Source organism: Gracilinanus agilis, chromosome X (genome assembly GCF_016433145.1).
Source record: "Gracilinanus agilis isolate LMUSP501 chromosome X, AgileGrace, whole genome shotgun sequence".
NCBI lineage: Eukaryota > Metazoa > Chordata > Mammalia > Didelphimorphia > Didelphidae > Gracilinanus > Gracilinanus agilis.
This window is the reverse complement of record NC_058136.1, coordinates 29660144-29672648: the sequence shown is the minus strand read 5'-3', so window position 1 is coordinate 29672648 and position 12505 is coordinate 29660144. Positions and strand designations below refer to the sequence as shown.

Here is a 12505-nt window from a genome sequence, read left to right as displayed (position 1 = left end):
CGTAAACAACTATATCTTTTAGAATGTCCCTAATGACTCCTAAATACTATTTCTACCCCTCTAAGGGCAACTTGGTGGCACAGTGGGAAAAGCTCTGGGAATGGAATCAGGAGACCCGAGTTTAAATCTGGCCACGGATCCTTATTAGCTGTGTGACCCTGGGCAACTCGCCTAACCCCGTTGACCTCAGTTTCTTCATCTATAAAATGAGCTATTGAAGGAAATAACAAACCATTCCAATATCTTTGACAAGAAAAAGCCAAATGGGGTCCTGAAAAGGCAGACATGGCCGAATAAAATCAATCACTCTCCAGATTTCTTCTTGATCTTCATCGATGTACACATATACATTGAATGAATAACATCTTATCGCACATTTGTATGTTCTTACATTTTGCTCTTGTCCTGTTAACATATTCCGGTGTGCATTTCCCCAAGTCAACCAAGGCCAAGGCTTTATTCAGTCTTCCAGCTCCAGTGTTTCCTCATTCTAATATAGTAGGAAGAGAAATCTGATCTCCCTCACCCCACCAGCTCATTGATTTCATTACAGAAAGTAATTGGCAGATAATAGAAACGACCAGTTATTAATATGCTAACCACCAAGTACAAAGATGCAGTGTCATCGCTATAAGAAGTATGAGTTCCCCGAATGAATTAAAACAGCAGCCGGCCATTAGTTGCTTGAAGACTGGCCACGTCCTGGACGGTCTTTAAAAAATGAAAAGGGACAAATACTGGGGACAGCTGAATAGTTTGAGAGATTCAGTAAGTTGAAGCAAGTAACAACTCTGTAGAGGTAATCCATGGAACCTAACCAGAGAAGTTTTCTTTACGCCTTTCACCCACATTTACCATGATGCACTAATTGCAGCGGACAGATTCGTCCATTAGGAGACACTGTATGTAGTGGGGAACGGTTTGGGATACGTCTCGAGCACAGCTGAAACACAGGAGCAAAGATACGCTCTCTATGAAGACACAGAAGTAGGGACAACTACGATTCCAGAAAAGAAGCAGCCCTAAAGACCATGACCACAGGAAGCATGGAAGAGAGCCAATTAGGGATTAAAGGGAGCAAAGCCTCTGCAATAAAGGGTAGATCTATAGAGAAACGCAGGGAACCAAGGTGAACGAGCCATTCAACAGAAACACTTGGCCCATGGTGGCATTCAAGGACTCAACAAGGAGAGAAAGGACACTGGTGCACTGAAATACGGGAGGCATAAATTGTCTATTTGTGGGAAAGTTTATGGAAGGAATGTTACAGAGCTTTTGTTTTAGCTATGCCAACTTAGTAAATGCTTTGGCATTATGCGGATTAGTCTTCTTTAATATTAAGAAAGCCAGTGAGGACTTTTGGGGTATAGTTTTAGGAGGGCAGCTTTACAGACAACTGTTCAGACTCATAGAAGCAGTTGCCCTTCTGGGGGTGCCTCATTCAGTAAGGAAGAAGCTTGAGAGTGGGTGGGAGAGCTCACGGGAGGGGGCACTACAATGATTACTATTACCAATTAAACAGGGTTGATGAATGGACTGCTTTACAAGTGTGGATAAAAAGTGGAAAAAAATCTCATCCAAACTTTTTCTTCTTTGTTTCCAAACCCAAATTAAACTACTAAAGTGATTCATTCCCCCCCCCCAGCATTACTTAGTTATTTATATTTAAGAAAAATTGATATTGTAGCCATGTTCATCAGCTGTCAAGATAGCCCAAATACTGCATGACTTTTGGCAAGTCCTTCCCCTTAATTTTCCTCAAATCTAAAATGAGGAAGTTACTGAACTAGATGATCTCCAAGGACCTTTTAGGTTTGGAAAACTTTATCTTAAAGGGCTACATAGTGTTATTGTTCCAAGGGCCAAATCCAGAAGTATGTATCAGAACCCCGTTTTCTTTCGTAGGCATCCCACTACAATCTTCTCCAACTGAGAGCATCATTATTTATTTCACTTTATCCTGATAACCTGATGCCAACAGCCTATGCTCACAAGCATATTTATTTGGAGGGGGAGAGGAGGTGGAAAGGGTGGGAAGCGAAAGGGCTACACACAGGGCAAAAAGCCAGATTGACCTTCTACAACGTTTTGCTACTTCCTTTTCCACGCCACATTTTGTGTTCCCTAGAAAATCAGCTAAAAACCATTAGGCCTTTCAAAGAAGTCCTGTATGTCTTCCAGAAAGCTGGCAAAGGTTTCAGCGTTCCCTATGCTCGATGTGCCGAAAACAGGTATCCGATTTTAAATGTGGTTTACATTTGCCACCTCGTTCATTCAGTTCACCAGAAATAATAAATCACCTTCTTCACAGCAAACAGCAGGTTTATGAAAACCTAGTTCTTCTGAGAGCATACCTAAGACATAAAGGGCTTCATCTATTTACTGAACTACTTAAAAGAGGCTACTCTCCCTCCCCCCCCCCCCCAGGGCTCTTGATACTAGGCTGCTAAATTACTTCTCTTTGACATTATCTCCTCCCTGACTTGCTGCCACCCCTTCCTTGACATGTTCCCATGTTAGACAGGTTCCCATGATTGACTGGGTCAGGAAGCTTAATATTGACTTTCAAATTCCCAGCAAAACCTCCTATTCCACATGAAGATATTTCAACGGCTTTATAGGCCCTAAATATGTCTTGAATCTCAATGAATAACTTTACCCGTGTAACAGGGGATCAGCTAATGAGGGCCTAGTCCTGAGAACACGTAGGGGTTTGGCAAACCTGCTTCCAGGAATGTTTAATGGAGGGCTCTACGCTCCACTTCAGAGCATGGGCAATTATCTTCTGACTCTTGCAGATCCTCTTACCACATAGGGAGGATAGACTTTTTGATTATCTTATGAGTTAGAATTGAGAATGCCTGAAAAAGATTTCCACAAGGGTAGATCAGTCATATTTCCTGCCTATCTGCATTAGAGTGAGGAATGAAGGGCTGCTATTAACACATGCATGAAGAGAGAGTGAGCATCACCTGTCTGCTTTCCTCACCAGGGTCAACATGAACCTAGGAGCATATGCCTCTCCTGTGGTTCTATTCCTGTCCTTCTCTAGACAATTGTCTTTAATTGTCTGGACCCATGATGGTGAACCTATGGCATGTATGCCAAAAAGGCACACAGAGAGCTCTGTGGGTACATGCCAATCGCCTGCCAGAGTTCCTTACTAGAAAGGCAGAGGGATTCAGTGGAACTGCTCCCTTCCCCCTCTCTATCACGTCTGAGGACATTTTTTCACTTGATCCACCCCTCTGTCCAGCAGTCCAATGGGAGTGCTTCCCCCTACCTGGGATAAGTTGAGCGGATCATAGGCAGGAGAGCTGGAGGGGAGTGCAGAGCACCTGCTTCGGGCACTCCCTTCCCTAACCCCAACCCTAAATTTTTTTCTAACCCGAAAGACATTTTTTTCACTTGATCTAACCCCTTCTGCCTGCCCAGCAGCCCAGTGGTAAGGCAGAGGGGGCAGCATTCAGTCTGGGGGGAGTGGAACACAGCATACAGTCTCTAGGTGTGAAGCAGGCATGGTACACAGTTTCTAAAAGGTTCGTCATCACTCTTCTAGGCAAAGGAGTACTAGGGGTGGAATGGTCTAGGCTTCAAAAGGTTGGAAGAGCAAGCCACCAGAGGTCCAGTGAGAGCTATCTATTCCAGAGTTTGTAGACAACTAAACTCTGTGAATCAGAAAGATATGAGTTCAAATCTGGCCTCAGATATCGACTAGCTGTGTCATCCTGGGCAAGTCACTTACCACTCTTTGTCTTAGTTTCCTCGTGTAGAAAATGAACTGGAAAACCACTCCAGTATCTTTGCCAAGAAAAGCCCAAATGGAGTCATAAAGAGTTGGACATAACTGAAAAGACTAAATAACAACAATGAAAATCTCTGCAAGGGGCAAAGCTTAGACATATACAATATAGTAACAGATTAAGTCAGCTAAAAGGGAGAAACCCCTCACTCCACCAGCTACCCCACATTCAGCAGTGGACTTGATAGGGGCCAATGCTTTGTAGAAATTGCTTTAAGTATGGGGAAGTGTGCTCTTGGGAGATGAGGCTGGGATGTTTATACTTCTGTTCTTGCTATATCTCCTTAGTAAATATCCCTTTGTAATGGCTAACTGATGTTAGTGGGTTAAAAGAAAATGAGACACTAATCACCAGTGACTACCATTAGGAAGAACACACTGGAAAGTGGGCCCAAAGCAATGACATTTGAGGATAGCCTTCATAATTCTTCAGGGGTATGCCTAGAATCTTGACGAACAGATGGAATCAATGGAACCAACCTTCTGAGGCACTTGACTCATATGTACAAGTGGGAGTTGGAATAAGGACACCCCCCAGAGCCTATAAAAGTTCCATCTACATTTATTTTTTTAAATCCCTACCTTCCGTCTTGAAGTCAATACTGTGTATTGGCTTCAAGGCAGAAGAGTGGTAAGGGTAGGCAATGGGGGTCAAGTGACTTGCCCAGGGTCACACAGCTGGGAAGTGTCTGAGGTCAGATTTGAACCTAGGACCTCCTGTCTCTAGGCCTGGCTCTCATTCCACTGGGCTACCCAGCTGCCCCCTCCACCTACATTTCCAATATACAATAACAGCCACTATAATTAAATTTCACATTTTTCTTTAGGGTAAATTTGTGTTTTAGAAAAGACAAACCACTCATGAGGAAACAAATAATGTTCTAGCTCCCTTAGGAGTTCACTGTGCTACGTTGGCATGCTCACCTCACATATGGATACTACATATTAAAATCCATTAGTATTTTGAGAAGAAGTGAGAAGATCCAGGCAAGGGCAGTCTCACCTGTTGACAAATTTATAATTTCCAACGTCAAAGCCAGTCATCGGAGTAACAGAGAGTATGGCAATTTAATTAGTTTATACAAATGGCCCCAGCAGAGTTAACATTAACGATAATCAAAGTTATATTTATAATTATTCTGTTTCTAGGAGTATTTTATTACTGTTCCTGTAAAAGCTAAGTCTACCTGTCAAAATTTCAAGGAGCTCTCATTTTGGTAGCGTGGGCACTCCCAAATCCTGAACCCTCCGTAATTTTAGTAGACTGTCTACATGGGTTCTCATGGCTAACAAATTCATCATCCTGTGGCCAAGTTGGATACAGGCTTCTGTGCAATAAACTAGGCTAGGCCTCCAACAAGAGATACAGGGTCTATTCCTAGTTCCATATTTGAAACTTTTCCAGTTAGGGAGGATGCCTCAGAATTTGTGATCCACTGGCATAGACTTTGAGAGTCCAGGGTCACTAGGCCACGCTAGTAGAGGCTAAACATCTATACTAAATCAGAGTATGCACCAACGGGAGGATTCCAATTGAAGCGAATTGTGGAAAAATTGGTTTGTAAGAGTCCAATTGCAGCCGTATTCATTTTCTTTTCTGATTCAGGTGTCTGACTAATCTTGCGCTTTGATCCATATACCTTTTTTTCTTTCTGAGCTGTTTGCTTTTTAAAAGCGTGATAGTAAATAGAGTACATGGTGGGTCTGTCAGTACCTCGTGAGCTTCTGCCATGTTTTAAAGAGAGAGACCAAACTATTAAGTAGAATCATGATCATTTAGAATGTTGTAAATATGGAAATACTATAACCAATAAGGGGGTACCCATCTAGCTATTTACCAACCTATTCCATATGGCAGAAGGAAATCTGCAAGTAGATACAGTTCGTCAAATCATGTTTCCTAATCCTTAGTTAGCAGCTTCCTGTTTTCCCCGTAAACAGTGAATTGCATGTACAGATGTTTCATCGTAAAATTATCAACTCCTGAAGGTACTTTACTAGGAAACACAATCTGTTCCATAGCAAAAATAAGAGAAATGGAACTTCAATTATGTACCTGCAATTCTGACTATGTAAGAGGGTGAAATGATAGCTGCTGTTATTTTTTAAAGTAAATACTTCCTCAGGAACGAGTAATGCTAACCTACAAAAAGCAGGAATTGGACAAGATCCTCAGAGGTAGGGTTGATATATTCTTCCTGTCTTAACGTAGCTTGGAACCCACAAAAATCCCAGGGACTCAAGGAAATGACTGCTATTGGCACTGCCATTATGATGCAGAACAGTTGAGGAAACCTTTGATTACATATATATCTCCTTCAACACTCTCATCATGGTATCAAAGTGGACCTGAGGTTCTAAAGACTATTCTATCGTAGAACAATATGGAATAAGCATGGATGGCCCTTACCAAGCTCTAAAGTGGCTCAGTCAAGTATAGGCCCGTTGACTGACTATGTGTCAGTTGTTTTGGGACCAGATTGGTTAACTTTGGAGATATTCTTAAGAGTCAGAGAACTTCAGAGAGATCATCGGCTACAATGAGGAGGGCTTGAGATCTAAGCTTGTAAGACTGTCTAGAATGATGACATCGCTGAATGTTTTAAGTAATGAAATGCTCTAAACTATGGCTAGAGTTACATCGTTATGATGATCCTCCTTTTCTCCTTCTTCCTCTTCTTTGCCCTCTTCATCCTCATTTCTTTTTACATCTCAGAACAAGCTAGCTTTCAATTAGACAGTAAACTTAATGAAGAGCCTCTTTGGAAGAATTTAGTCCCTATTCTTAAGAAGGCTTTAATCGAATATGGAAGGACAGGTCACACACACCAATAAGAAAGATACAACACTGGATGGGATAAGAAGCAGATGAAAAATCAAGATGGCGTTCTCAAAATCTTTGTGGAGAGAGAGAACACTTTTGGCTGGGGGAGTAGGGGATTAGGGAAGGCTTTATGAAGGAGGTGGTATCTAAGCTGGGCCTTGAAGAAATAGAAAGATTTCAGTAAGAAGGAGGATGTTTAAGATCTCTTTCAGCTCCAAATCCTATGAGGTAAGAAAAGTGACAGGTTAGGCAAAGTTTAGGAATTCGGTAAGGAAGAAAAGTTACTGTTCCATCCTGGTACAACTCTAAGATACTATCTAAATTCATTTGGGAAATGGGAATCCTGGATCCGGCTTTAAAAATTACTTCAAATAAGTGGGCCACTGCCAGAAGCACAATTTGGATCATGTCAATATTTTTTTCCTCACAGTATTTATTGTAATGGGATCAAATCTATAGAAGCTTGAATGGAAAAAGAAAGTAAAGATAACAGAGCCAAGGAGAGTAGAAAGGGTGTTAAGAAGGGCTTTAAAAAAACTACATAGTTTTAATTAACGTATAATACTGAAAAACATATTGTTGCCAAAGGGAAAAAAAGATGATTTGAATGTGATCACAGAAAGAACAAAGTATACTTTTATAATCCTTGACGGCTATAAGATACTTTAAAGATCTCAGAGCACTTCAGCTCTTTATTTCATTTGGTTGTCATATAATCTTGTGAAGTAAATATGGCAGTGTTTATCACACCCGGTTTAAAGATGAGGAAACTGAGGTTCTAATTAACTTCCTCTTAGGCCTTTTGCTATTAAACAGCCCAAGTATTATATTTTTGTAAAGATTTATTAATAATAACTTGAAGTAAAAGAAAATAAAAAGCTAGAGTAAATAGGCAGCTAACCCAGCCGAGGACATGAGAGGAGAGTGAGAGAGGGCGGGGTTACAGCAAATTATTCACAATACATAAGGATGCTATGAGGATGAAAGGAAAAGGATTCTGGGAGAAGAAAAAGAATTCTGGGAGATGGAGTCCGAGGGTTCAAGATTTCTGATTACACAACAGGCAGCAGAATCCATGTCATCCAAATTCTAGTCCTTTTCTCTTTCCAAGATAGAACAAGATACAACCTCTATCCACAAGGTCAAAGCTCCACAAACAAAGAGGTAGATAGGGAGAGAAAAAGAGGCCAGTCTCAATTGTATCATTTGAGATGAAGGTAAGGAAAAAAAAGAGAAGTAAGCAGTATTCGAAAGAGATCTCAGTATCTCTGGAAAGAGAGGTAGAATGCAATACTGGAAGTACCAAGACCTTTATCTGCCCAGATAGTAAAGCATTAGAGGTGGGGCACACAAAGAGCACCAGGACACTAGTATCACTGGGAAATTTTGGGACATCAAGAACTAGACCACAAATCTGGGTTGTAATAGTGGTGATCTCACTGTCATTCTAAGCCAGGGAAATAAATTCTAAAACATCTGAGTTGCCCAAATGGAGGCGCCAATTAGCAGTGTTCTAGGAACAAGAATTCCATGCAATCTAAAGTCTTTCTTTTTGAAACAAGCCGTTCCTTTCAATTCTCTTTCAAGCACAGCAGAAAGACTTTTGTTGTTTTTCTCAAGGGGAGTTATCGCTTAGGAACATATTAAGACAGCTTATGCCGTTTCTTTCGGGTTGTCAATGACATGGGATTCTGAAGCCCCACCCCCAACAGGTGTTTTCCCAGCTCTCCAAGCTTCATGGCAATGCTGCCAAGTATCTAGCTCTGGGTCCCTCTTAAGGAAAAGATGCCAATTAAGATGAATTAGGAAGTGCTTTGGGATGCATCTAGGAGGCCTTTAAGGCTTAAGATGAGCCTGTGGACTTAATTTGAGCTCTGAACCCTAGAGAAAACACTGGAAGCCAAGGTAACTTTCTGAAGGTGCTCTTTTTTTCAGCTCTTACCTTTCATTAAGAAAATTAATTAAATGTCTAACAAAGAGCTGCGGCAGTTTAAATACCTTCATCCTATGGGAAGGAGGAAATGGATGAGTTCCCATGTGACATATTCAGATACAGATCTGGGCCCTAGAGATATGGAGGGGAGCTGTGGATAGCCTGATCTGATCCATATGCCCTTAGGTCTGATCGAAGCTACATACTTTATCTACAACTGGCAAGAGCTGTCTTGCCACCAACAGAACACTGCGTATCAGTGAGGGTGAAGGAAGCACCTAGCTTAGTGCCTTACCCACTTAATAATATTGGCTCGAGTGTATACTTGAATTCCTGGAGAGTATGTAAGCGACAATGAATCTAATGACGAGCCACATGATAGGGTAGCAGGAGGGCTGAATGTGGAGAAAGGAAGACCTGCCTTTAGGAGTTGTCTCTGATACATCCTGGCTCCACAAGCCTGAGGAAATCACTTCAACTTCAGGACTCAAAGAACTCTGTGAGCCTCTGAGGCATAGGTGAGCGGCTGATCTGCCTCAATAGAATGAAAACTTGCAGGCAGTACATATATAAACATCTACGTACATATGCACACACAAATACCTCGTATTTGTTCATAAATCTTCTCGCATGTATTGCTGTTCAAAATATTCCAATGTGTGAACTTATAGCTCATATATATATATGTACACACACACACACACACACACACACACACACACAGGCTTGGAGGAATCTAAGCCTGAAAAGTCTAAGTTTGAAGGTTGTTCCCAGTTGGATGAATTTTTCAGTAACGTTACCAGGAAAGGGGCTACAGTGCGTCCCCCCACACTTCTCCAAAGCCCAGATCTCTGAAGTACTCAAAGGGACAGATTCTGAATAAATGTAATGCCTACAACAACATAAGGATGTATCAGAAAGAACATTGTTCTGTGTTCTACTCTCAGGCCTACCATATTCTGTGAGCATCTTTGTATAAGCTGGGTAATGTCGAGTTGCAATTTGCTCATCTGTGGACCAGGTCCAACAAAATAAAAGGGGATGGTATATATGGAAGAGCTTCATAATAAATTGTCAAGTGGTATTCAAATGTGACACATTATGCAATCGAGATGCCATCCACTCAGTAATATTTTAAGCCGCTCTATGCCGTGAAGAGCATAATTCAGGAAATAGGATTTCCTCACGATACAGAAGAGGTAAACGCAGATAAGGAATGTTCTTGGACTAAGATACCATAACAGAACACAAGTTGATTCTTGCTCTCTGATGCTGATGGCCCCAATTCAATAGATTTGGGTAGAACTAAGGGTTTTCCTTTCAGTGTTATTCCCGAGGGTCCATGAAGGACATACCCTTTCTACATAGGTACCTCTAACTCAACTGATCTGAACTGAAGGATCTAAGCAGAAATGAGATGGAAGATTAGTCCAGTCTTGGACAAGAGATCACAAGAATTAAGAAATGAAGTAGGAAACGAACTTTTGTTAGGAGATGGAAAAATGAAGCTTGATTAGGGCTGGAAGGGGAAGGAAGAACAAAGGAAATGGAAAAGGAGCTAAGCAGAAGCACCTTACTAAAGAAAACTGAAGTTGCATGTGAGTTTCTGAGTGTGCTATTGCTGAAATATCTCAGCAGTTATTTTGAGCTCTCTAACCAAAAAAAAAATCATCATTATTATGAGGATCTTTGTTATTGTTGTTGTTGCTTTGAGACTGGGTCCTACCCACGCTGGAAGTATAGCAGCCATGCCCAGGCTCAACCCCTTTAAAGACTGGCATGGAAAGTTTTGCCTTATTCTGTTTCCGACCTCAGCCAGTTAACCCCTCCTTTGGTGGCCTGCTGGGTCCCCACTGCTTGGGGCTTATCATTCTGTTGTCATTTATTAGGACATCCAAAAATCTTTTCGCCCAAATGCAGCTCAGAGCTTCCAAGCTCAGGCGTCTGCCTCCCTCTTAGCAGGCATTCCAGGTATGAATCATCATGATTTAGTAGACAGCTTCATTATTAAAAAAAGTCAAAAGAATAAAAGTTTAAACTCACCCTCAAAATTTCTTCCACACAGCTCGGATCATTGGAAAGGTTGATCTGAAACAAAGAAAAAATAAAGTCCAATTTAGTTACTCCAACAAAAATTGCTGAGAGCCTATTTATGCTGTGGAAAATTGTATGAAGAAAGTAAAGCTAGCCATCGTTGCTTTTCTATGAAATATGAATTAATAATTCTTCTCAGGTGATCAACTGTGTTTTCATTTAACCTAAAATGCTGGGACTATGGTGGAGCAGAAAGGGTGCTAGACTGGGAGATCTCCCCTGACACAGTCTCCTCTTACCACCTACCCGTGTGACCCTGAGCAAGTCTCTCCCACTCTCCAGGGTCTCGTTTTCCTCATCTGTAAGATGAGGGAGTCAGACCTGATTATCTCTCTAGTCCCCTTTCAGCTCTGACAGTCTATTATTCTGTGGTGTCAGGCCAGTCTTACATTAGACCATTTTATGAACAAACTAGGCTCTCAATCATCCAAGTTTTAAAATCAATTTCCTAATATTAATATAAAGAACTCTGAGTCTAAATTGATCATTAGAAAGAAAATTGGAATTATATTGGGTCAGATCCCCAGTCCATCGGGCTCAATCTTCACATCTGTGACATCAATCGGTAAATATCTACCAATTGCCAACCTCTGTTTAAGGTCTTGTGGCAGATTCAAAGATGAGTAAGACACACCCTACGCCCACCCTCCAAGTGCTGGTGAGTATTTTGGGGAAGCGAGGCAAACACACACAAAAGAAATAAATACAAAATCTAGATGCAATATGAAGTAGAGCCATAATGGTCTCCTGGATAGAATATTGAGCTTAGAATCAGGAGGATCTGGATTCAAAGCCCTCTTATGACACTCACTAGTTGTGTGACCTCGGGAGAGTGACATCCTCTCGATGCCTCAGTTTCCTCATCTGTAAAATGAGGAATCTGGACTTATTAATCTCTAAGATTCCATTCAGCTCCAAATCTATGACCCTATGATCTCTTCTACTTGAGTACCGTAGAACACTAGTAGGGGATGATTTATGGGAGAAGATGACGCCATTAGAGCATACTCTCTGTTAAGTAATATCACCCAAACAGCCTTCTGGAAAATAGGGGAGGGGGCCTGCATGTGCCAGACAATTCAAATCACTACCACCACATAGATGATCATATCCCCACCGATCCTGATGAAGAAAGCCCAGGACCTTGACCCCAGGGGCCTTGGGAGCAGAAGTGTTCTCTCACATCACTAGATCTGCTTCCAACCCTGCTCCCACAGACATGGTTAAGGGCAGAAATGATTGTGGAAAGTGGGCCCACCCTTCCTCATCACCACAAGCAACAGCTGCTGACCACTCTGACCAACTGCCACCAACAAGCAGAGAGACACAAATGCCCCAGGAAAGGCAGCACCTCACTCTTCCAGGCCACCAGTACTGCTTCCAGCCCAACCCTCGCAGCCATTATCTTGAGGAAGCAACTTCTGAGGAGAAAGGGTCCCCCACAAACTGCAGGTCAATAAGACCAGCTGAAGCAGCATGTGTCAGGCAAGTCAAACCATCACCTTGACAGCCATTTCCCCTCAAATGCTTAAAAATGCTTCATTCCTTCAGTCCTTCGTTATACTTGGGAGGTAGTATAATGCAGAGTGGAGTAGTATAAGAGAAAGAACCCCGGGTTTGGAGCCAGAGGACCTGAGTTTGAATCATAACATCTCCAGTTACTTTGTAACCTTAAGCAAATTATCTGACTTCAGTCTGTTGTTGTTTAGTCATGTCTGACTCTTCGTGACCCTATAGATCACAGTACGCCAATATTGTCCATGGGGTTTTCTTGGAAAGGATACTGGAGAATCCTTATTGCTATTTTCTTCTCCAGTGGATTCAGGCACGCAGAGATCAAGTGACTTGTCCA

The 12505-nt window shown here is 41.8% G+C and overlaps 1 protein-coding gene across 1 annotated transcript in view; it reads right to left on the bottom strand.

The window, feature by feature from the left end:
* Nucleotides 1-12505, bottom strand: part of AFF2 (AF4/FMR2 family member 2) — a 365980-nt gene that overhangs the window by 168807 nt on the left and 184668 nt on the right. The window contains exon 4 of the mRNA XM_044682529.1: nucleotides 10603-10647. Coding sequence (XP_044538464.1) covers nucleotides 10603-10647 — 45 coding nt within the window. The remainder of the gene's footprint in view (nucleotides 1-10602; nucleotides 10648-12505) is intronic.